Here is a 22332-nt window from a genome sequence, read left to right on the forward strand (position 1 = left end):
ACCTCTCAAACCACCTGTATGGACAGGAGGCGAGTAAGGTTTTCATACAACACCCACGGTTCAATATTGAAGTGTTCTTGAAGAGGACGAAGGATGGACGGTCAATCATCCACGGACACTGGCCTAAACTTGCAAAGACCTTCAGCATCAATGAATGCTCAATATTCGCCTTCCGCTTCAGCAGTTTCCACGATGAGATGCATCTGTCTATGTACCGTCTATGATGCTAATTTCGAAAGGTTCTAGATGTTGCATGTGAAACTTGGTGCTGGTGTAGTTGTGTAATGGGGTAGCTGAGTGCTGAAGCTATATCATGTTGTACTCTGATGTATTTCAACTATGAAATCCTGCTTCCTTAATATGGGAATGAAATATATTATGTGTTTAATATGAATGTCAATTAGATTAATAAATGGATTATTAATAATAGGGCAATTAGCCTGCTAATTGGTTTTTTCTATTGCAAATGGTTATTGAGAAAATACCGTGGGCGATGACCTAAGGCAACGCACACAGTTTCTTCTACGCACCGTGTGTGATGCATTCAATAATGCAAACGATAAAATTATTAATATTGTGTGCGATGGGAAGGCCATCACAAACGATTTAACGGGGAAAATTGTGTGTGATGTACCTACGAATGGAAACGTTCTCCTTGCAGCGACTATGTGGGATGTATGTACGAACGGAAACATTTCGCAGGGACTGACTGTGTGGGATGAACATACGATCGGAAATGATTTCGCCTGTATAATTGTATTTTTTTGAGCACTACTATATGTATAACCGTATTTGCTCGCTCACCGGTCGCACACGACCTCATTTTGCGAAGCGTGTGTGCCAGGAGGGCATATCCCCGATGGTTTCTGGGTCGTGTGCGAAGGACCCCCTAATTGCCCACACTCAGTAGGCAACGGTTCCGAATGACGTCGCGGAAAGTGGTTTAAAACCGTTTGTATAACACCGACCCGTACCAGTGCTTCACCACAATGGAATATGGCTCTGAGGTGACCTCAACCATATAGGGTGCTCAAACACCCAAGAGTAACAAGATCCGCAAGGAATTAGTAGGGGGGATCAAATTTCTCTTGGTGGAAGTGTAGATCAGGGCCTTCCCAACCAATCCCTAGAAAATCAACATGTTTGATTAGCTAGGGAGAGAGATCGGGCGAAAATGGAGGTTTGAGCAACAATGGAGCTTGGGGAGGGAAGAGGTCGTCTTCTTGGGGAAGAAGACCCCCTTTATATAGTAGGGGAAAATATCCAACCGTTATCCCCCCACTCAGCCAGTGCGGTGCGGTACTACCGCACACAGCCATGGTACTACCGCAAAGGCTTGCAGTACTATCGCTGCTGGATGCGGTATTACCGCTTGCACGGTAGAGACCAGTCGAGGCCCTGTTGCACAGGGCAACGGGCGGTAGAACTACTGGAGCGGTACTACTGGGCGCCCCTACGGTACTACCGTAAGGCAGGGCTCAACTAGAGCTGGAAATACACAGAATAAATAAATTACATCTGTAAATACTTCTGCTGAGTTCAGAGCTGTGCAAAAACCCAGCACGGTACTACCGCTCGCAGGGAGCGGTACTACCGAGCGGAAGTAAAAAATTACTTCCGCACCTACTTCCGCATGCTTCGGTGTCAGGACTAGAGGCAGCATTACTACCGCTCACCCGGAGCGGTACTACCACTGGGCCATGCGGTACTACTACTGTCGTGAGCGGTACTACCGCAAACACTTGAGGTACTACTGCTCCCTTGAGCAGTACTACCGCACCCCACAGACACTTTAGTAATTGGAAGCCTTCATTTCGTAGAGACAAAAGATAAACGGACGGTGCTCCATTGATGTGAAGCAAAGGTGGTGCAAAGGAACAGATGTGTATGTGTTGATTCCACCCTAACCTTTTCCGAAGTGGACCCCCTCTTAATAGCACGGCTTTCCTACGACTCAAATCCACCAAAAGGAACCGTAGAGAACATCCGTCTTTGATAGGCTCCGAGGGGCACCGAATCGTCTTGTGCCTAGATATGAAATATCTGAAATGCTCAATGCACACAATTAGTCTGCAAATGTACTATCACCAATCACAAAAACCACTTAGGGAGAAATATGCCCTTACACCATGGATTGCGGATCGTATAGGTTAGTACCCTTTAGTCCGGGACACCGTCACTCGATGTGGGGGGACTAGCACCGTACGTCATGAAACTTCCTGCGTGACAATCCGGTTTGTGAGGGAGGTGCCATGTCAATGTTGTGCACTAGGTATTTAAACATCAGGTCGCCCTTTCATTGATATATTCCGGCCCCACGCAGGCTGGTGTGCTCTCCAGGCCCTCCCTAGGGTGGTTTTCGATGTCGTGACCATCTACGGGCCCGAGCGGTCTGCAGTGTTGAACGGATGCCACAAGGGTTTGACCCGAGGGATATTTCTCTTGTTCGGTATCACAGAAGTTCATGCCAACATGTCAGACTAGGTTGGTGTGCACGTGATCACAGGAATCCCTCCTCCCTGCTCAATGTGGGCGGGGGGGGGGGGCTACGTACCACTCTGTGTCCTGAACCTTCATGCAGAGGTTTTCAACGCCGTGACCACGTCCGTGGGCCCGAGCGGTTTCCAACACTTGTATCATAGTACTCTTAGATGTATGTGAGGGCAGACATATGATGTAACCTATGCCAACATAATAGTAGAAGCACGCAGAGGGAGTTGGCCGTGTGTGCCATGATACGTCTCCAACATATCTATAATTTTTGATTGTTCCATGCTATTATATTACCCCTTTTGGATGTTTATGGGCTTTATTTTACACATTTATATCATTTTTGGGACTAACCTACTAACCGGAGGCCCAGCCCATATTGTTGTTTTATTGCCTGTTTCAGTATTTCAAATAAAAGGAATATCAAACGGAGTCCAAACGGAATGAAACCTTCGGAAAAGTTATTTATGGAACAGAACCAATCCCAGGAACTTGGAGTGAAAGCCAGGGGATCATCGAGGAGGCCACGAGATAGGGGGGCGCGCCCACCCCCCTGGGCGCGCCCTACCCTCTCGTGGGCCCCTCGAGACTCCCCCGACCGACTTCTTTCGCCTATATATTCCCTTATACCCTAAAAACATCAAAACAGAAGATAGATCGAGAGTTCCGCCGCCGCAAGCCTCTGTAGCCACCAAAAACCTCTCGGGATCCCGTTACGGCACCCTGCCGAAGGGAGAACCCATCACCGGTGGCCATCTTCATCATCCCGGCGCTATCCATGACGAGTAGGGAGTAGTTCACCCTCGGGGCTGAGGGTATGTACCAGTAGCTATGTGTTTGATCTCTCTCTCTCTCTCTTGTGTTCTCTCTATGGCACGATCTTGATGTATCGCGAGCTTTGCTATTATAGTTGGATCTTATGATGTTTCTCCCCCTCTACTCTCTTGTGATGAATTGAATTTTCCTCTTGAAGTTATCTTATCGGATTGAGTCTTTAAGGATTTGAGAACACTTGATGTATGTCTTGCCGTGCTTATCTGTGGTGACAATGGGATATCACGTGCCACTTGATGTATGTTTTGGTGACCAACTTGCGGGTTCCGCCCATGAACCTATGCATAGGGGTTGGCACACGTTTTCGTCTTGACTCTCCGGTAGAAACTTTGGGGCACTCTTTGAAGTACTTTGTGTTGGTTGGATGAATCTGAGATTGTGTCAAGCATATCATATAATCATGCCCACGGATACTTGAGGTGACAATGGAGTATCTAGGTGACATTAGGGTTTTGGTTGATTTGTGTCTTAAGGTGTTATTCTAGTACGAACTCTTGAGTAGATCGATCCGAAAGAATAACTTTGAGGTGGTTTCGTACCCTACCATCATCTCTTCATTTGTTCTCTGCTATTAGTGGCTTTGGAGTGACTCTTTGTTGCATGTTGAGGGATTGTTATATGATCTATCTATGTTATTGTTGCTGAGAGAACTTGCACTAGTGAGAGTATGAACCCTAGGCCTTGTTTCCTATCATTGCAGTACCGTTTACACTCACTTTTATCATTATTTACCTTGCTGTTTTTATATTTTCAGATTACAGAAACCTTTATCTACCATCCATATTGCACTTGTATCACCATCTCTTCGCCGAACTAGTGCACCTATACAATTTGCCATTGTATTGGGTGTGTTGGGGACACAAGAGACCCTTTGTTATTTGGTTGCAGGGTTGTTTGAGAGAGACCATCTTCATCCTACGCCTCTCACGGATTGATAAACCTTAGGTCATCCACTTGAGGGAAATTTGCTACTGTCCTACAAACATGTGCACTTGCAGGCCCAACAACGTCTACAAGAAGGAGGTTGTCTAGTAGACATCAAGCTCTTTTCTGGCGCCGTTGCCGGGGAGGTGAGTGCTTGAAGGTATATCTTTAGATCTTGCAATCGAATCTTTTTGTTTCTTGTTTTATCACTAGTTTAGTTTATAAAAGAAAACAAAAAATGGAGTTAAGTTTGTCCCATACGCTTCGTCTTTTTAATATCTTTCGTGAGTATGATGGAAAGGAAAATTGTGCTCAAGTGCTAGAAGAAGAATGCATTAGAATGTTTGGTACTAGATCTTTGTATGATGAGCATGATTGCAATGTTGTTAGTATGAATTCCTTGAATATCCATGATGCTAATGATATGCAAAGCCACAAGCTTGGGGAAGCTATGTTTGATGAAGATGATATGTTTAGTCCCCCAAGTTTTGATGAGAATATTTATTATGATGAAAGCATGCCTCCTATTTACGATGACTATATTTATGAAAGTGGATTTGGAGAGGTCGTGGCTTTATTTAGTGATGAATCCACTATTTCGGAAGAGGTTCCAATTGATTATGAGAACAAAGTTGCTATCTATGATGATTATTGTGATGACTTGTATGCTATTAAGAATAATGATAACCATGAAACTTGTCATCATGATTTTAGTTTTCAATTGGATTATGCCTCACATGATAATTATTTTGTTGAGTTTGCTCCCACTACTATTCATGAGAAAAAATTTGCTTATGTGGAGAGTAGTAAATTTTCTATGCTTGTAGATCATGAAAATAATGCTTTAGGTGATGGTTATATTTTTTAATTCAGTCATGATGCTACTGAACATTATTATGAGGGAGGAATATATGCTTGTAGGAATTGCAATAATATCAAGTTTCCTCTCTATGTGCTTAAAATCTTGAAGTTATGCTTGTTTTACCCTCCTATGCTAGTTGATTATTGTTCCCATAAGTTGTTTGCTCACAAAATCCCTATGCATAGGAAGTGGGTTAGACTTAAATGTGCTAGTCATATGCTTCATGATGCTCCCGTTATGTTTCAATTCGTATCTTTTATGAGAGCATCATTGTCATCATCATGCCTAGCTAGAAAGGCATTAAAGAAAAGTCCTTGTTGGGAGACAACCCAATATTTATCCTTACTGTTTTTGTGTGTCCACATGATTATGCTACTGTAGTAATCATGTTTTATATCTTTTGCTTCAATAAAGTGCCAAGTAAGACCTTTAGGATAGCTTACGGTGATAGTTGTGTTGATCCTGCTGAAAATCAGAAACTTTTGCACCCAGTAAATTAGTTTTTTTAATTCACAGAAACGTTCTCTTGATCTGATTCTTTTTTCTCTGTATTTGTACACAAATTTCTCAGGTCTTCCTAATTTTGTAGGATTTTTAGAGTTCCAGAAGTTTCCGTTAGTTACAGATTGCTACAGACTGTTCTGTTTTTGACAGATTCTGTTTTTCGTGTGTTGTTTGCTTATTTCGATGCATCTATGGCTAGTAAAATAGTTTATAATCCATAGAGAAGTTTGAATACAGTTGGTTTAACACCAAATTAAATAAAGAATTAGTTCATTACAGTAACTTATGTGGTGGTTTTGTTTTCTTTCACTAACAGAGCTTATAAGATTTCCTGTGTGTGCTGTGAAGTTTTCAAGTTTTGGGTAAAGCTTTTATGGACTATGGAATAAGGAGTGGCAAGATCCTAAGCTTGGGGATGCCCATGGAACCCCAAGATATTCAAGGATAGCCAAAAGCCTAAGCTTGGGGATGCCCCGGGAAGGCATCCCCTCTTTCGTCCTCGTTCATCGGTAACTTTACTTGGAGCTATATTTGTATTCACCACAGGATATGTGTTTTGCTTGGAGCGTCATGTTATTTTATTTTGTTAGTTTTTGCTTTCTGTTATTTAGAATATTTTTTTGCATCTTTATTTTCAATAAAAATGTCAAGGATAGCCTTTGCCATGCTTATTTTGCTAGTATACATGTTGCTGTTTGAAAACAGAAAGTTTACCGCTGTTGCAAAAATTCCATGGAGAAGTCAGAGAATGGTATAATGTTGAAACTTTTTGCATATTGAGCTCTGATAAATCTTCTACAGCATAGTATTTTTCTCATAATTTTTGGAGTTAGGGAAGTATTGATACGTTTCCCTTCTTTACAGACTATACTGTTTTGGCAGATTGCTGTTATGTTTGCATTGTTTGCATATGTTTGCTTGTTTAATGATTCTATTTGAGGATAGGAGTATTTAATATGCAGAGGCATTTAGTATGCAATGTTGAGTAATAATTTTAGTGATTTGTTACAGTAGAAAATGATAAGGTTTTGCAATTGTTTATACTAACCTATCTCACGAGATCTTGTTGAGTTTGGTGTGGATGAAGCTTTTGATAAAAAGAGAAACCATGATATGAGAGGAATTAAGGAGACACAAAAGTTCAAGCTTGGGGATGCCCAAGGCACCCCAAGATAATATTTCAAGAAGTCTCAAGCATCTAAGCTTGGGGATGCCCCGGTAGGCATCCCACCTTTCTTCTTCAACAACTATCGGTTAGTATCGGTTGAGCCTAAGTTTTTGCTTCTTCACATGAGTTGTGTTATCCTTGCAGTGTCATTTTATTTTGTTTTGCTTGCTGTTTGAATACAATACCAAGATCTGAAATTCCTTAATTTTAGAGAGTCTTCACATAGTTTCACAATTATTCGACTACTCATTGATCTTCACTTATATCTTTCGGAGTAGTTTGTCATTTGCTCTAGTGCATCACTTATATCTTTTAGAGCACGGCGGTGGTTATATTTTGTAGAAATTGCTAGTCTATCATGCTTCACTTATATTATTTTGAGAGTCTTTTAGAACAGCATGGTATTTGCTATGGTTATGAAATTGGTCCTAGAATGATGAGCATCCAAGTTGGGTATAATAAAAACTATCATAGAAAGTGAATTGGATGCTATGATCAATTTGATACTTGATAATTGTTTTGAGATATGGAGGTAGTGATATTAAAGTCATGCTAGTTGAGGTGATTATGAAAAATGCTTGTGTTGAGGTTTGGGATTCCCGTAGCATGCACGTATGGTGAACCGCTTTGTGATGAAGTTGGAGCACAATTTTATTTATTGATTGTCTTCCTTATGAGTGGCGGTCGGGGACGAGCGATGATCTTTCCTACCAATCTATCCCCCTAGGAGCATGCGCGTAATACTTTGTTTTTGATGACTTCTAGATTTTTGCAATAAGTATATGAGTTCTTTTGACTAATGTTGAGTCCATGGATTATACGCACTTTCACCCTTCCACCATTGCTAGCCTCTCTTGTGTCGCGCAACTTTCACCAGTACCATACACCCACCATATACCTTCCTCAAAACACCCACCATACCTACCTATTATGGCATTTCCATAGCCATTCCGAGATATATTGCCATGCAACTTTCCACCGTTCCGTTCATATGACACGCATTACTTTTGTAATATTGTTCTTTGCATGATCATGTAGTTGACATTGTATTTGTGGCAAGGCCACCTTCATAATTTTCATACATGTCGCTCTTGATTCATTGCATATCCCGATACACCACCGGAGGCATTCATATAGAGTCATATCTTGTTCTAGCTTTGAGTTGTAATTCTTGAGTTGTAAATCCATAAAAGTGTGATGATCTTCATTATTAGAGCATTGTCCCAGTGAGGAAAGGATGATGGAGACTATGATTCCCCCACAAGTCGGGATGAGACTTCGAACTTTACAAAAAGAAAAAAAGGGGGAGGCCGAAAAGAAAAAGAAAAAGAGAAAGGCCAAAAAAAGAGAAAAAAAAAGAGAAAAAGAAAAAGAAAAAGAAAAAAACAAGAGAAAAAGAGAGAAGGGACAATGCTACTATCTCTATTCCACACTTGTGCTTCAAAGTAGCACCATGATCTTCATGATAGAGAGTCTCCTATGTTGTCACTTTCATATACTAGTGGGAATTTTTCATTATAGAACTTGGCTTGTATATTCCAATGATGGGCTTCCTCAAAATGCCCTAGGTCTTCGTGAGCAAGCAAGTTGGATGCACACCCACTTAGTTTCTTTTGTTGAGCTTTCATATATTTATAGCTCTAGTGCATCTGTTGCATGGCAATCCCAACTCACTCACATTGATATCTATTAATGGGCATCTCCATAGCCTGTTGATATGCCTAGTTGATGTGAGACTATCTTCTCCTTTTTGTCTTCTCCACAACCACCATTCTATTCCACATATAGTGTTATGTCCATGGCTCACGCTCATGTATTGCGTGAAAGTTGAATAAGTTTGAGATTACTAAAGTGTGAAACAATTGCTTGGCTTGTCATCGGGGTTGTGCATGATTAAATACTTTGTGTGATGAAGATAGAGCAACAGCCAGACTATATGATTTTGTAGGGATAACTTTCTTTGGCCATGTTTTTTTGAGAAGACATGATTACTTTGATTAGTATGCTTGAAGTATCACTATTTCTTATGTCAATATGAACTTTTATTTTGAATCATTCGGATGTGAACATTCGTGCCCCAATAAAGAAAATTACATTGAGAATTATGCTAGGTAGCATTCCATATCAAAAATTCTATTTTTATCATTTACCTACTCGAGGACGAGCAGGAATTAAGCTTGGGGATGCTTGATACGTCTCCAACATATCTATAATTTTGTATTGTTCCATGCTATTATATTAGCCCTTTTGGATGTTTATGGGCTTTATTTTACACATTTATATCATTTTTGGGACTAACCTACTAACCAGAGGCCCAGCCCATATTGTTGTTTTATTGTCTGTTTCAGTATTTCGAATAAAAGGAATATCAAACGGAGTCCAAACGGAATGAAACCTTCGGAAAAGTTATTTTTGGAACAGAACCAATCCCATGAACTTGGAGTGCAAGCCAAGGGATCATCAAGGAGGCCACGAGATAGGGGGCGCCCACCCCCCTGGGCACGCCCTACCCTCTCGTGGGCCCCTCGAGGCTCCCCCGACCGACTTCTTTCGCCTATATATTCCCTTATACCCTAAAAACATCGAAACAAAAGATAGATCGGGAGTTCCGCCGCTTCAAGCCTCTGTAGCCACCAAAAACCTCTCGACGGCCCGTTCCAACACCCTGCCGGAGGTTGAACCCATCACCGGTGGCCATCTTCATCATCCCGGCGCTATCCATGACGAGGAGGGAGTAGTTCACCCTCAGGGCTGAGGGTATGTACCAGTAGCTATGTGTTTGATCTCTCTCTCTCTCTCTCTCGTGTTCTCTCTATGGCACGATCTTGATGTATCGCGAGCTTTGCTATTATAGTTGGATCTTATGATGTTTCTCCCCCTCTGCTCTCTTGTGATGAATTGAGTTTTCCTCTTGAAGTTATCTTATCGGATTGAGTCTTTAAGGATTTGAGAACACTTGATGTATGTCTTGCCGTGCTTATCTGTGGTGACAATGGGACATCACGTGCCACTTGATGTATGTTTTGGTGACCAACTTACGGGTTCCGCCCATGAACCTATGCATAGGGGTTGGCACACGTTTTCATCTTGACTCTCCGGTAGAAACTTTGGGGCACTCTTTGAAGTACTTTGTGTTGGTTGGATGAATATGAGATTGTGTCATGCATATCGTATAATCATGCCCACGGATACTTGAGGTGACAATGGAGTACCTAGGTGACATTAGGGTTTTGGTTGATTTATGTCTTAAGGTGTTATTCTAGTACGAACTCTTGAGTAGATCGATCCAAAAGAATAACTTTGAGGTGGTTTCGTACCCTAATATAATCTCTTTGTTTGTTCTCCGCTATTAGTGGCTTTGGAGTGACTCTTTGTTGCATGTTGAGGGATTGTTATATGATCTATCTATGTTATTATTGTTGAGAGAACTTGCACTGGTGAAAGTATGAACCCTAGGCCTTGTTTCCTATCATTGCAATACCGTTTACGCTCACTTTTATCATTAGTTACCTTGCTGTTTTTATATTTTCAGATTACAAAAACCTTTATCTACCATCCATATTGCACTTGTATCACCATCTCTTCTCCGAACTAGTGCACCTATACAATTTGCCACTGTATTGGGTGTGTTGGGGACACAAGAGACTCTTTGTTATTTGGTTGTAAGGTTGTTTGAGAGAGACCATCTTCATCCTACGCCTCCCACGGGTTGATAAACCTTAGGTCATCCACTTGAGGGAAATTTGCTACTGTCCTACAAACCTGTGCCCTTCAGGCCCAACAACGTCTACAAGAAGAAGGTTGTGTAGTAGACATCATGCCACCGCCCGGTTGGACGGTGGGTGTTATTGTGACGGTGCCACGGGGAGGAGCACCCGTAGTCAGGTCCCGAGGATGTATCTGAATCAGTGAATCTCATCCACAAATCTCGGTATCGTTTCATAGTATTTCTTTTAGTCCTTGGTAGATCGACTACACGTCACCGATTATTCTAACAATGATGAAATGGGATTGAAAGTGCGATGAAAAGTAGCCTAGACAGAATGTGTGAGAAATAGGAGAGGGAAAAGAAATGCAATAAGTAATTATAAGTCCAACTCACCACGCTAATCATTTTTGCACTACATATATTTTGTGCACGGTAAGCCAAGTGCATTTTATCGGGTACTTGGCTTATGGTCACTGCCATCACAAAGCCGTTAGCGGACGGGCCACATGGAAATTATGTTTGCCATGTGTCTCCTATATAAGTCGAGTACTTTTTTGCTGCACCTACGGCTTATCAGTGAGTAAGTCGTGAATATTGTCTAAGCCTTGTGTTGACATACTGGGTCGACAACGTACGGAGAAGTAAGCCTTTGGTAGAAACTAGGGTTCTACCGGGTCTAGGGCGGAGGATGTAGGGGAAGGAGGGAGCTGGTCGTGGGCGAACTCGTGGCCGCTGGTGGCTGGGCGCCGTCGTGCGCGAGGAGGCGGCGGCTGAGAGGGAGATAGCGCAGGGAAGGAGGCGGCTAGGGTTAGGTCTCCCGGCTCCCTAAGGAAGCCGAGCAACTATGATTGCTTCTTTGCTTGATTAGATTGATACATCTCCTCTCCTTATATAGAGAGGTTTACTTGACTCCCAAGCCCCTAATAACGATAATTGAGCTAAGCCCCTAATAACGATAAGATAGACTGGGCCACAACTAACTGGGCTAAGCCCCTAACATGCAGGTCATAACATTTCTCCCCGCGTGCACAAACAGCTCTTCCTCGAGCTGGAAGGCGGGAAAGCGCTTGCGGAACTCCTTGCGGTGATCAACCGTCGCCAAACACCTCCACGGCAGCTGGGGCAGGCAGGTCGCCGAGCCCGGCTGTGGCGGTGTCCTCCTCAATGTAGTCCACAGCCTCCAGGTAGAAGAGTCGCGGACAGACATGGCCGGGCACGTAGGGCTTGTCGCAGTTGAAGCACAACCCTTGGCGGCAACGCTGGAGTTGCTCGGTCGGTGTGAGCCGGCGGAACGGGCGCGCCGCGGTCGCAGTGAGGGGTGTCGCGGAAGCCTGAGCAGGATGACCCTGTGCTGGAACATCCGGCCAGGGTGGCGGCCGAGCGGCCCGGGATGGTGACGCCTGCTGGATGGCCACCGCGCGGCGCTCGAACGTGTGGGCATAATACATGCCCGTCTGGAGGTCCTGGGGTCCCCGCAGCTCCATGTCCACGCGGATATGATCTGGCAGACCGCCGATGAAGAGCTCAGCCCGCTAGCGAGCCTTCACGCCGGGCACATGGCACGCCAGGGCCTGAAAGCGGTCGGTGAAGTCCTGCATCGTAGAGGTGAAGGGAAGACGGCCCAACTCCGTCAGCCGGCTCCCATGTATCGGTGGCCCGAAGAGATGGAGGCAGAGCTCGCGAAAACGCTCCCATGGAGGCATGCATTCCTCGTTCTGCTCAAGAGAGAAATACCATGTCTGTGCGGCGCCTCGGACGTGATATGAAGCGAGCCAGGTGCGGTCCGACGCGAGCGTACATTGCCCCCGGAAGAATTGGTCACACTGATTAAGCCAGTTGAGGGGGTCCTCAGTGTCGTCGTAGGTGGTGAAGGCGGGCTTGGCGAAGCACGGTGCTATATGGGTATGACCGCCGTGGGGGTACGGCATCGTCTCGATATGGCCGCCGTGGGGGTACGGCTGAGCGGTGCAGGGCAGCAGCGCTGGGTCGGTGATCACAGGGGGCCTCCCATGGAAGTGCGTCGCGTCGAGGCCAACGTAGGGACCCGCGGAACTGGATGACCCGCCGTACTACGCCTGTTGTGACGGCACGTGCGGCGGTCCCGAGACCATCGTGTAGACCGGCTGAGATGACGACTCGGTCAACCAAGCCGGTAGCAGGGACGGCGAGGACGGGAACCGGACTTGGTGGAGCGGAACTCCCGCAGGCGCGGTCCATGCGGTGCCGGAGCTGACCGGTGGTGGCTGCATCGGCTGCTGCGACGGAGCGCCGGGTGCGATGGAGGCCGTCAGGAATGGTGGTTGCCACTGCAGCGAGGGGTGGGTGGTGGTGGCGACGGATGGCAGCTGCAGCGGCTGCTGCAGTGGCCCGGCGAGCGCCGCGAAGGCCGCCTGGTGCGGCGACTGCCACGACAGGCACGTCGGCGGGGAGGTGGCGATGGGCGCTGGAGGCGCATCAGAAACCGGCGCCGGCCATTGCGGCCACTGCGGGGCGGCAGCGGGCAGCGTCCCAGCGAACGCCACGGAGGCCCCTGGTTGCGGCGAGTACCACGGTAGGGCCGGTGGCACGGTGGTGACGGTCGGCGGCAGGGGCGGTGGCGGACCGTAGGGGCTGGTCAGGTACAACCGGATTTCCTGGACGGCTGTGACGAGGTTGTTGAGGACCCCGGCGATCTCCTCCGGGGTGTAGGCGGCTGCCGGTGGTGCGGTGGAAGGCGCCGGCATCTGGACGGTGGCGGCACCGGAGGATGCAACCAGCGGAGCGGATGGGAAGGGCAGCGGCGCGGTGGAGATTGGCAGCGGCACGGTGGTGCCGGTCGGCAGCGGAAGCGACGGGGTGGGCGGCGGCGAAGACATGATTGAAACTGAGCTACCTGATACCAAACTGGTAGAAACTAGGGTTCTACCGGGTCTAAGCTGGAGGTTGTAGGGGAAGGAGGGAGCTGGTCGTGGGCGAACTCATGGCTGCCGGCGGCTGGGCGCCATCGTGCGCGAGGAGGCGGCGGCTGAGAGGGAGATGATGCAGGGAGGAGGCGGCTAGGGTTAGGTTTCCCGGTTCCCTAAGGAACCCGAGCAATTATGATTGCTTCTTTGTTTGATTAGATTGATACATTTCCTCTCCTTATATAGAGAGGTTTACTTGACTCCCAAGCCCCTAATAACGATAATTGGGCTAAGCCCCTAATAATGATAAGATAGACTGGGCCACAACTAATTGGACTAAACCCCTAACATGCGGGTCATAACATTGTATTATTATTTTCGCCGTTTGTCTTATTGTGCCTACTCAGCTTACATGGAAAGAAGCCGTGAGCCAACACTCGGCTTACTTTTTCATACTATGCGACGTGTGTTTTTCAAGTAGTGATTATGTAGCTTTAGTACTATAGATGTTGCTATTTTTTTATATGAATATATGGTCAAATTTTACAAAGTTTGACTTCAGTCAAATCTTATATGCGGAGTAAAAAAGGACCAAAAGGAGTACATACATCACATCTATAGCACTATAATTGGAGCAATGTTATTAGAGCAGGTGTTCATGATGACAAATAGATAAAAAGTATAGTGTCATTTTATTTTCATTTGGAGCACTGGAGCTTTTTAAAACTGGAATAGTTTCTCCAGACAAAAAAGAGAGGATAAAACTGGCCCAGCTAATGATTTGGGCCATTGGTTGGGCTATCCGATGTGCACTAGGCCCAATTTTTAGGCTCTTCCTGTCTTCCAAATCAACCGACCTTTGAAACTCTCTGCTTCGCCTGCGAACCGTTAGGCCACGTCGGCAGAAGCTGGACCCATCTGTCATAATCGTCATCAAAACGACAAAAACCGTCGACTAGTGCTTTTTTGCAAAAAAAAAAATAACCTCAAAATTAGTGATTTTTTGGCACAAATCCATAGAAGTGTGGTTCCTGCAACCCTATCCTTCAATGTCAAAGTTTTCTGTAATTCACTCCAAAATTATCGAGGCTAATTCTGATCGAAGAAAATTCTAGAAAGTAACTGAAGACTTGATTGTGAAATGCAGTTTAATCTCCAGATTGCAGGTTTATCACTCTGGTGCAACTTGCAGGTTTGATATCTCTGAATTCCAAATGTGTTTCCATTACTGGAGATCAATGGTATGATTAATAATCCCTGATGTGATAACATTAGGGCCTATCTGATTAAGAATCCATGATATGGTAACATAAGAATATTTTCAACAGAGTACTGTTTTCCAAATAGTTGTCAGTCTTCCCGTTCACAATAAACCTTTTATTGGTCATTGAGTTTTTGGAGCAGTCCTGGAGCAGGACATGATGAAAATGGAACAAATGCAGTGTCATTTTTATTTTTGTTGGAATAGTTTCATTGTTTGTAGTCAATCTTGATCTTGTATAGTTGCTCTTTGTGTGAGCTTGTTTTGTTCAGCTGCGCATGAGAGACGGTAATACTTCACGTGGGTTTGATTAAATATTGACTATTGTTTCCTTGGCGTCTTTATCAAAAATCAAAAATTCCTGAACGTAGTATTATTTTTGTCTGCTGACTGATAGAGTGATATTGAACTTCATTTGTTTGATTGAATAATATATTTTTATTTTATTTTGAGGGAATGTTTGGAAAATTAACTAACTTCATTTGGGCCATTGGCTGGGCTATCCGGACTTCCGGAGTGCATTAGGCCCATTTCTGACGCTCATCCTTCCTGTCTTTCCCCAAAATCAACCGACCTCTGAATCTCTCTGCTTCCTTGTTGAAATCCGTTGCAGCGCGCGGGAGCAGAGAGACGCTGTGTCGTCGTCTATATAGCCTCCCTCGCCTCGCCTCGCCATCCTCCCCTCTCCCATCCTTTCTTGTAGCCTCCTTCCCTCCACGCCGGAGTTCTTGCGACCTCTGAATCTCCTTCATCTGGGCGTTCTTGCGATTGCGAAACTGTTCGACCGAGCCGAGATGGGGGACAAGTGGAAGGCCACCGACGACGACATCCCCGGGGCAGGGCAGCCACCCCCGCATGTAGCGCGGACGGAGACTGCAGCCGCCACCGGTACTTCGGAGCAGACTGCAGCCCGCCCCAGCACTTCGCAGGCGCCTGCAGGGCTGACGGCGGCGACTACACCAGGCTTCCTTTTCGGTGGAGGTGAGTGCCCAAGAAATCACCCAATCCCAAGAAAAGCGCCAATTTATTTCTTTCTTTCTGGTCCGTGCGGTTTCTTGGTTCTTCATTGACGTCGGAGTTCGATTTCTTGGTTTCTGGTGTGTAATTCTGTTGCAGCCCAAGACGAGAGTGAGGCAACTACAGTCGTCGATGGCATTGCCGAGACTTCGGAGCAGCCTGGGGGGTCGACGGCGACTGCAGCCGGCGGTTTGGCGACGCCGAGCAATCAAGGTGCGTTCTCTCCCCTCCCAAGAAAAGAAAAGCGCAAAATTCTTTCTCTCTGTTCCGTTGTCCGTGCGGTTCTTGGTTCTTGACTGACGCCGGAGTTGGATTTCTTGGTTTCTGTTGTGTAATTGTGTTGCAGCCGGTGGGAGTGCGCCAAGCAGCCAGAACCAGATCGCCAGCCCCAGCAACGGCGGTGACTCTCCAGTGTGTTCAGTTTGCAAGAAGCGGCCTGTTTTCAGGCTGTCGACGGATATTTGGGCCTCGGAGTGCCTGCCTTCTACAGCCTGCGCAGAAGGCGGGCACTCTGTGGCATAGTTGCCGGGAACGGGGAACGATGCCACGTCCCCTGTACCGGGAACATTGACCCGGATCGAGGGTCGGGATCGACGTAGGGAACGACACGATTCGGGGACGGGAACGCGACCCCGGAAACGTAGGTTCGCGGAGGATCTAGTATTTCGGGTCGCTGAATCGGAGCTGCGAACCTACGTTTCCGGGGTCGCGTTCCCGTCCCCGAATCGTGTCGTTCCCTACGTCGGCCCCGACCCTCGATCCGGGTCGATGTTCCCGGTACAGGGGACGTGGCATCGTTCCCCGTTCCCGGCAACTATGGCTCTGCTAGCTTTTCTCAACTCTGGGAGCAGACAGCTTAACTGCTGAGCCTTTTCTGCTTCGCTCTCGTTTTGACACAACAGAACAGAATGATTCCAGTGATGTGATGTGGCCAAATGTGGCTGCGAACCTACGTTTCCGGGGTCGCGTTCCCGTCCCCGAATCGTGTCGTTCCCTACGTCGGCCCCGACCCTCGATCCGGGTCGATGTTCCCGGTACAGGGGACGTGGCATCGTTCCCCGTTCCCGGCAACTATGGCTCTGCTAGCTTTTCTCAACTCTGGGAGCAGACAGCTTAACTGCTGAGCCTTTTCTGCTTCGCTCTCGTTTTGACACAACAGAACAGAATGATTCCAGTGATGTGATGTGGCCAAATGTGGCTGCGAACCTACGTTTCCGGGGTCGCGTTCCCGTCCCCGAATCGTGTCGTTCCCTACGTCGGCCCCGACCCTCGATCCGGGTCGATGTTCCCGGTACAGGGGACGTGGCATCGTTCCCCGTTCCCGGCAACTATGGCTCTGCTAGCTTTTCTCAACTCTGGGAGCAGACAGCTTAACTGCTGAGCCTTTTCTGCTTCGCTCTCGTTTTGACACAACAGAACAGAATGATTCCAGTGATGTGATGTGGCCAAATGTGGCTGCGAACCTACGTTTCCGGGGTCGCGTTCCCGTCCCCGAATCGTGTCGTTCCCTACGTCGGCCCCGACCCTCGATCCGGGTCGATGTTCCCGGTACAGGGGACGTGGCATCGTTCCCCGTTCCCGGCAACTATGGCTCTGCTAGCTTTTCTCAACTCTGGGAGCAGACAGCTTAACTGCTGAGCCTTTTCTGCTTCGCTCTCGTTTTGACACAACAGAACAGAATGATTCCAGTGATGTGATGTGGCCAAATGTGGCAATGCTTGCATACATACTTGAGTAGATCCATGAAACTTTGTACAGTACTTGTTTCCTTGTCGGTGATCTGACATTAGTAGATGAAACTATATACTTGCTTTTGATGTTATTCAGTGTGCAGTTTGATCCATTAGTGCTTGGGGTTCTTTTCTGACTCTTCAGTTTTGCCTCAAGTGTTTGAATGCTTCACTTTCAATTTAATCAAATGCTTGAGGTTGTTCCCTTTTTATCTTGCACAGTCTGATTCGTTGGTAATCTGTTAAAGCGAATGAGTGCTCCATTTTTTTAGTATCAGTTGCCAGGACACTAGTTCTCTGAACATACCTGAAGAAATCGACATCTTCTCTGAAGAATTCGACAGCAACTGAGTATCAAGGCGCGAATCGGATCGCGACCAGGGAGACGGACGGCTGGGATGCGCTCCAGTTATGGAAGATGAACGGCTCTCCAAGACCAAGGGCTCTACTGTTCAGTGTCCGACAATAGCTACACTTGACTGTAAGTAGCTTTTGGTGGTCTGATTCTGGTTACGCTGAATGTCCTCTTAACTGCTGAGCCTTTTATGATTTGCTCTGTTTTGTTTGCTATATTCAAGTGCTCTGACATCAGTAAATGATACTTCATACTTGCTATTGATGTCAGCATTAATTGTTAACTTTTAGTTTTGCCTCAAGTGTTTGACTGATTAACTTTCATTTTAACCAAATGATTACTCAGAGCTTCGTTTTAAGCTTGCAAATGATGATCGTTGTAATTTAAGCTTGTCTTCAGTAAGTGATTTGGCGTGGAGAATAGGCTTTGGTTTCCTGATGCCTCGATTTTACGTTGTATGTTTGACTGGTTTAGTTTCAGTTAAACCGAATGAGTGCTTGAAGTATTTAGTTTCAGTTGTCAAGACTCTTGGTTCTCTCTGAACTTCCTGTCTCTGAACACACCTAAAGAAATCGGCATCTTCTATGAAGAATTCGACAGCTACCAGAAAGATGGACGGCTAGGATGCGCTCCACTGTTCAGAGTCCGACAACGGCTAGAGTTGACTGAAGTTCTTTTAAAAAAAAAACAGACAGGTAACTGAAGTCTAACTGCTGTAAGCTTCAGTTAACACTTTCTTTTTTGCGGGGGACAGTTAACTGAATTTTATTATCATCAAGGCAACAGTTGACTGTTTATTATCATCAAGGCTTCAGTTAACTGTTTATTATCATCAAGGCTTCAGTCATATGCTTGTCGTCGGTTAGTGATCCGGCGTGGAGAATAAGGTCGGGGATGCTTTGATTTCGCCTCGTATGTTTGAATGGTCTAATTTCAGTTAAATCGAATGAGCACTCATATTTTGTTCGTACTATGCGTCAGTACACTAGTTCTCTGAACTTGATGTGGCCAAATGTGGCATGCATGCATACATACTTGAGTAGATCCATGAAACTATGTACTTGTTTCCTTGTCAGTGATCTGACATTAGTAGATGAAACTATATACTTGCTGTGGATGTCATTCAGTGTGCAGTTTGATCCGTTAATCTTTGGTTCTTTTCTAACTCTTCAGTTTTGCCTCAACTGTTTGAATGCTTCATTTTCAGTTTAACCAAATGCTTGAGGTTGTTTCCTTTTTTAGCTTCCACAGTCTGAATCGTTAGTACTCAGTTAAAGCGATTTTTTTAGTTTCAGTTGTCAGGAAACTAGTTCTCTGAACTTCCTGCTGTCTCTGAACATACCTGAAGAAATCGACATCTTCTCTGAAGAATTCGACAGCAACTGAGTATCAAAACGCGAACCGGAACGCTGCCAAGGGAGATGGATGGTTCGGATGCAATCCAGTTATGAAAGATGAACGGCTCACGAAGACCAACGGCTCTACTGTTCAGTGTCCGACAATAGCCACAGTTGACTGTAAGTACTGTAGCTTGCTCCGACTGGAGGGCTTGCTGTCCGACCGGCAACGTGGCTCCGCAGCCACCGCCACCGCCACCGTCTGGTCTCAGCGGCTCCTGGTCTGATGCTGGTTACGCTGAATGTCCTCTTAACTGCTGAGCCTTTATGCTTTTCTCTGTTTTGTTTCCTGTTCAAGTGCTCCGAGTCCTCGTAAATGATTATATTTGCTCTGTTTTGCCTCGAGTGTTTGACTGATTAACTTACTATTGAACCAAATGATTACTCAGAGCTTCGTTTTAAGCTTGCAAGTGATGATTGTTGTAATTTAAGCTTGTCGTCAGTAAGTGATTTGACGTGGAGAATAGGCTTTGGTTTCCTGATGCCTCGGTTTTACGTCGTATGATTGACTGGTTTAGTTTCAGTTAAACCCAATGAGTGCTCAAATTTTCTTGTTACAGTACATTAGTTCTCTGAACTTCTTGCCTCTGAACACACCTGAAGAAATTGGCACCTTCTCTGAAGAATTCGACCCACTTGTGAAAGATCAGCGCCCCTCAGAGACTCCCCTGTTCAGTGTCCGACAACGGCTACTGTTGACTGGAGCTTTTTTTTGGGGGGGGGGGGGGGGGGGGGAAGCACACAGTTAACTGAAGTTTAATTGCTTTAAGCTTCAGTTAACTCTTTTTTTGCGGGGGTCAGTTAACTCTGTCCACTGTATGTAATTTCAGTCCCTCCTACTTCTGCTATTCCTGGATGGGGTTATCATCTTCTTTTCCAAGTATTATCATCTACTCCCTCCGTCCGGAAATACTTGTCATTGAAATGAATAAAAGGGGATGTATCTAGATGTATTTTAGTTCTAGATACATCCTTTTTTGTCCATTTTGATGACAAGTATTTTCGGACGGAGGTAGTACTTGGTAGATCAGATCGATCGCCACAAACTAGACTACTTGGTGGATTGGGTTATCATCTTCTCTCCAAGTATTATTCAGTGACTTGTTTCTGCAATACATGTTCCCTCCTTCGATGCCAATATCATTTAGTTCGAGGGTTCTGATGCTATATATCTCGAGTTTGGAGATATAACATCACGTCATATCCATAAAGTCCAGCCCTGTTATATTTTTATGCAGAATACCTGAAGTGTTGCGAATATTATCATGTGCTAGTGATCCTACAGTGGGCGCCTGCCTGCAAATGTAATATCTTCTTGTTTCCTGGCGCTGTAATGTTACCTCATACGTACTAATTCAGTTTCAGTTAAACCAAATGGGTGCTAAAATTCAGTTTCAGTTAATCTCCAAGGGGTTTGATCCCTATTAACTGTGACATTTATATAAGGGGCTTTCAGCGTCATGTTCGAAGATAGATGTTGCCTGTTGGCAGTTTCCGGCTCTGAATTTTCAATCACTCGTATGATCTGTTCCCGTAACCAGGCCATTGAAATGTATGCTAATCTGGCGCAAGTTTTGACGCCTCAATTCTCAAGTTCACGTCTTCCGTAGAGGTGCTCTACGGACAGTATAAAATGCCTAACACGCTAATTCAAATACTCCTTGATGCAAACTAAAAACGTCAAAGACAAAGGACAGCCAAAACATTAGATAGTCAAAACCCACTGTCAAGGCGATACAAATGCCAACTTACGTAGTCAGCTGTGCAGGGGAAGGCAGACAGAGATGAAAACAAGGGAGAACCTGCATTGTTCACCAGGACGTCCAGCGTTCCCCAAGTATCAATTGCCTGAGCCAACATCTAAATCATGTACTCCCTCCGTTCGGAATTAGAAATGAATGTATCTAGATGTATTTTAGTTGTAGATACATCCTTTTTTGTGACAAGTAATTCCGAACGGAGGGAGTATAAAGTATGCACTCACTCGGAGAATTGTCTGTTATTGTTCTGCCTAGAGTAATTAACTGATGTCAACTCACCGCTCTCGTCATGGTTTCAACCTCGGCTTCAATGGAGACATCAGCTGAAAAGGTGATGGCAGTGCCACCGGACTCCTCGATCTGAATGGATCATGAAAGGTGTGGCACAAGGAAGACGAGCATGGCATGAAAGGAATTCTATGAGGTAAAATGCATTTGTATGCGAGCAACTGTATCATATATTGGGTAGGCTAGAAGGCTAGAAGGAGCGATTTTACTCACCTCTCTGCGCACTTCTTCAGCTTCCATGCCTGACTTGGCATAGTTCACAAGTACCTTAAACAAACAAAAGATGATGTTCAGTACTGTTCCAATGAAACCACAGCTCAACTAGCCTTACAATTATACAATTTCCATGCTTCTTTGAAGGAATAGTACTTCACTCTTTCTTTTATTCGGTTGCTGATACTTAAGAAGTATTTATCTTGCACCCTGCTTTGCCAAGAGCCACAGCTATTGCTCGCCCAATCCCCCTCGATGCTCCGGTGACCACTGCAACCGGGGCTTGAGGCTGTGCCAAGCCATCCATGCTCACTCCAGCCATAGCTTTAACCTGACCATGCCTTATATCTACAGAAAGACAATTCCTTCCGTCAGAAAGACCACCTAATTAAGAAGGAGACCGATACAGAGTCTACCACTCAGATATGATTTGATCAATTGCCTGATGAAATGAGAGTGCCCGGCCTGATGAACCTGCAGCTGTGGCGCTGCGGCGGCGGAGACCCAAGAGAAACGAGGCCAGCGGAGAACAGCATGGTCGATGCCATGGATGAGGAGTTGCGAAGCTCTGTTAACTGCCGGTCATGCAGAAATAAAATGGTGCTGTCTACGGAATTCAGAAGTAATTAGGACTCTTAGGAGCACAGACTAGCAACGGAAAGAGGGATCGCTGAAAATGTATCTACCTTGGGATAAAATTGGTTATTGGGCAGTCAAATTTGTGGCAAAAGCAAAATACAGGCAAGGTTGGTGTGATGGCCATGCACATAGCGCCGGATAGCCCGTACCGCATGGGAAGTTGAGTCTGTGTACTGTGCGAAAACATGAACTGCATGTTTACACGGTATACATATTCCGGATATAGTGAAAAAAGGAAAGAACTGCATCTTGCTCAGATGCTAACATGTTTACTCAAAGCATGGGCATGCACATTTGGA

General features: G+C 45.6%; 1 protein-coding gene across 1 annotated transcript; it reads left to right on the plus strand.

The window, feature by feature from the left end:
• Nucleotides 1-15268: 15268 nt before the first annotated feature.
• Nucleotides 15269-16173, plus strand: LOC123115165 (uncharacterized). Its single transcript, XM_044536405.1, has 3 exons — nucleotides 15269-15615; nucleotides 15751-15864; nucleotides 15998-16173. The coding sequence occupies exons 1-3, from the start codon at nucleotides 15429-15431 to the stop codon at nucleotides 16171-16173; spliced, it is 477 nt and encodes a 158-aa protein (XP_044392340.1). The 5' UTR covers nucleotides 15269-15428.
• The last annotated feature ends 6159 nt before the right edge of the window (nucleotides 16174-22332 follow it).

Source organism: Triticum aestivum, chromosome 5B, assembly GCF_018294505.1.
Source record: "Triticum aestivum cultivar Chinese Spring chromosome 5B, IWGSC CS RefSeq v2.1, whole genome shotgun sequence".
Lineage (NCBI taxonomy): Eukaryota > Viridiplantae > Streptophyta > Magnoliopsida > Poales > Poaceae > Triticum > Triticum aestivum.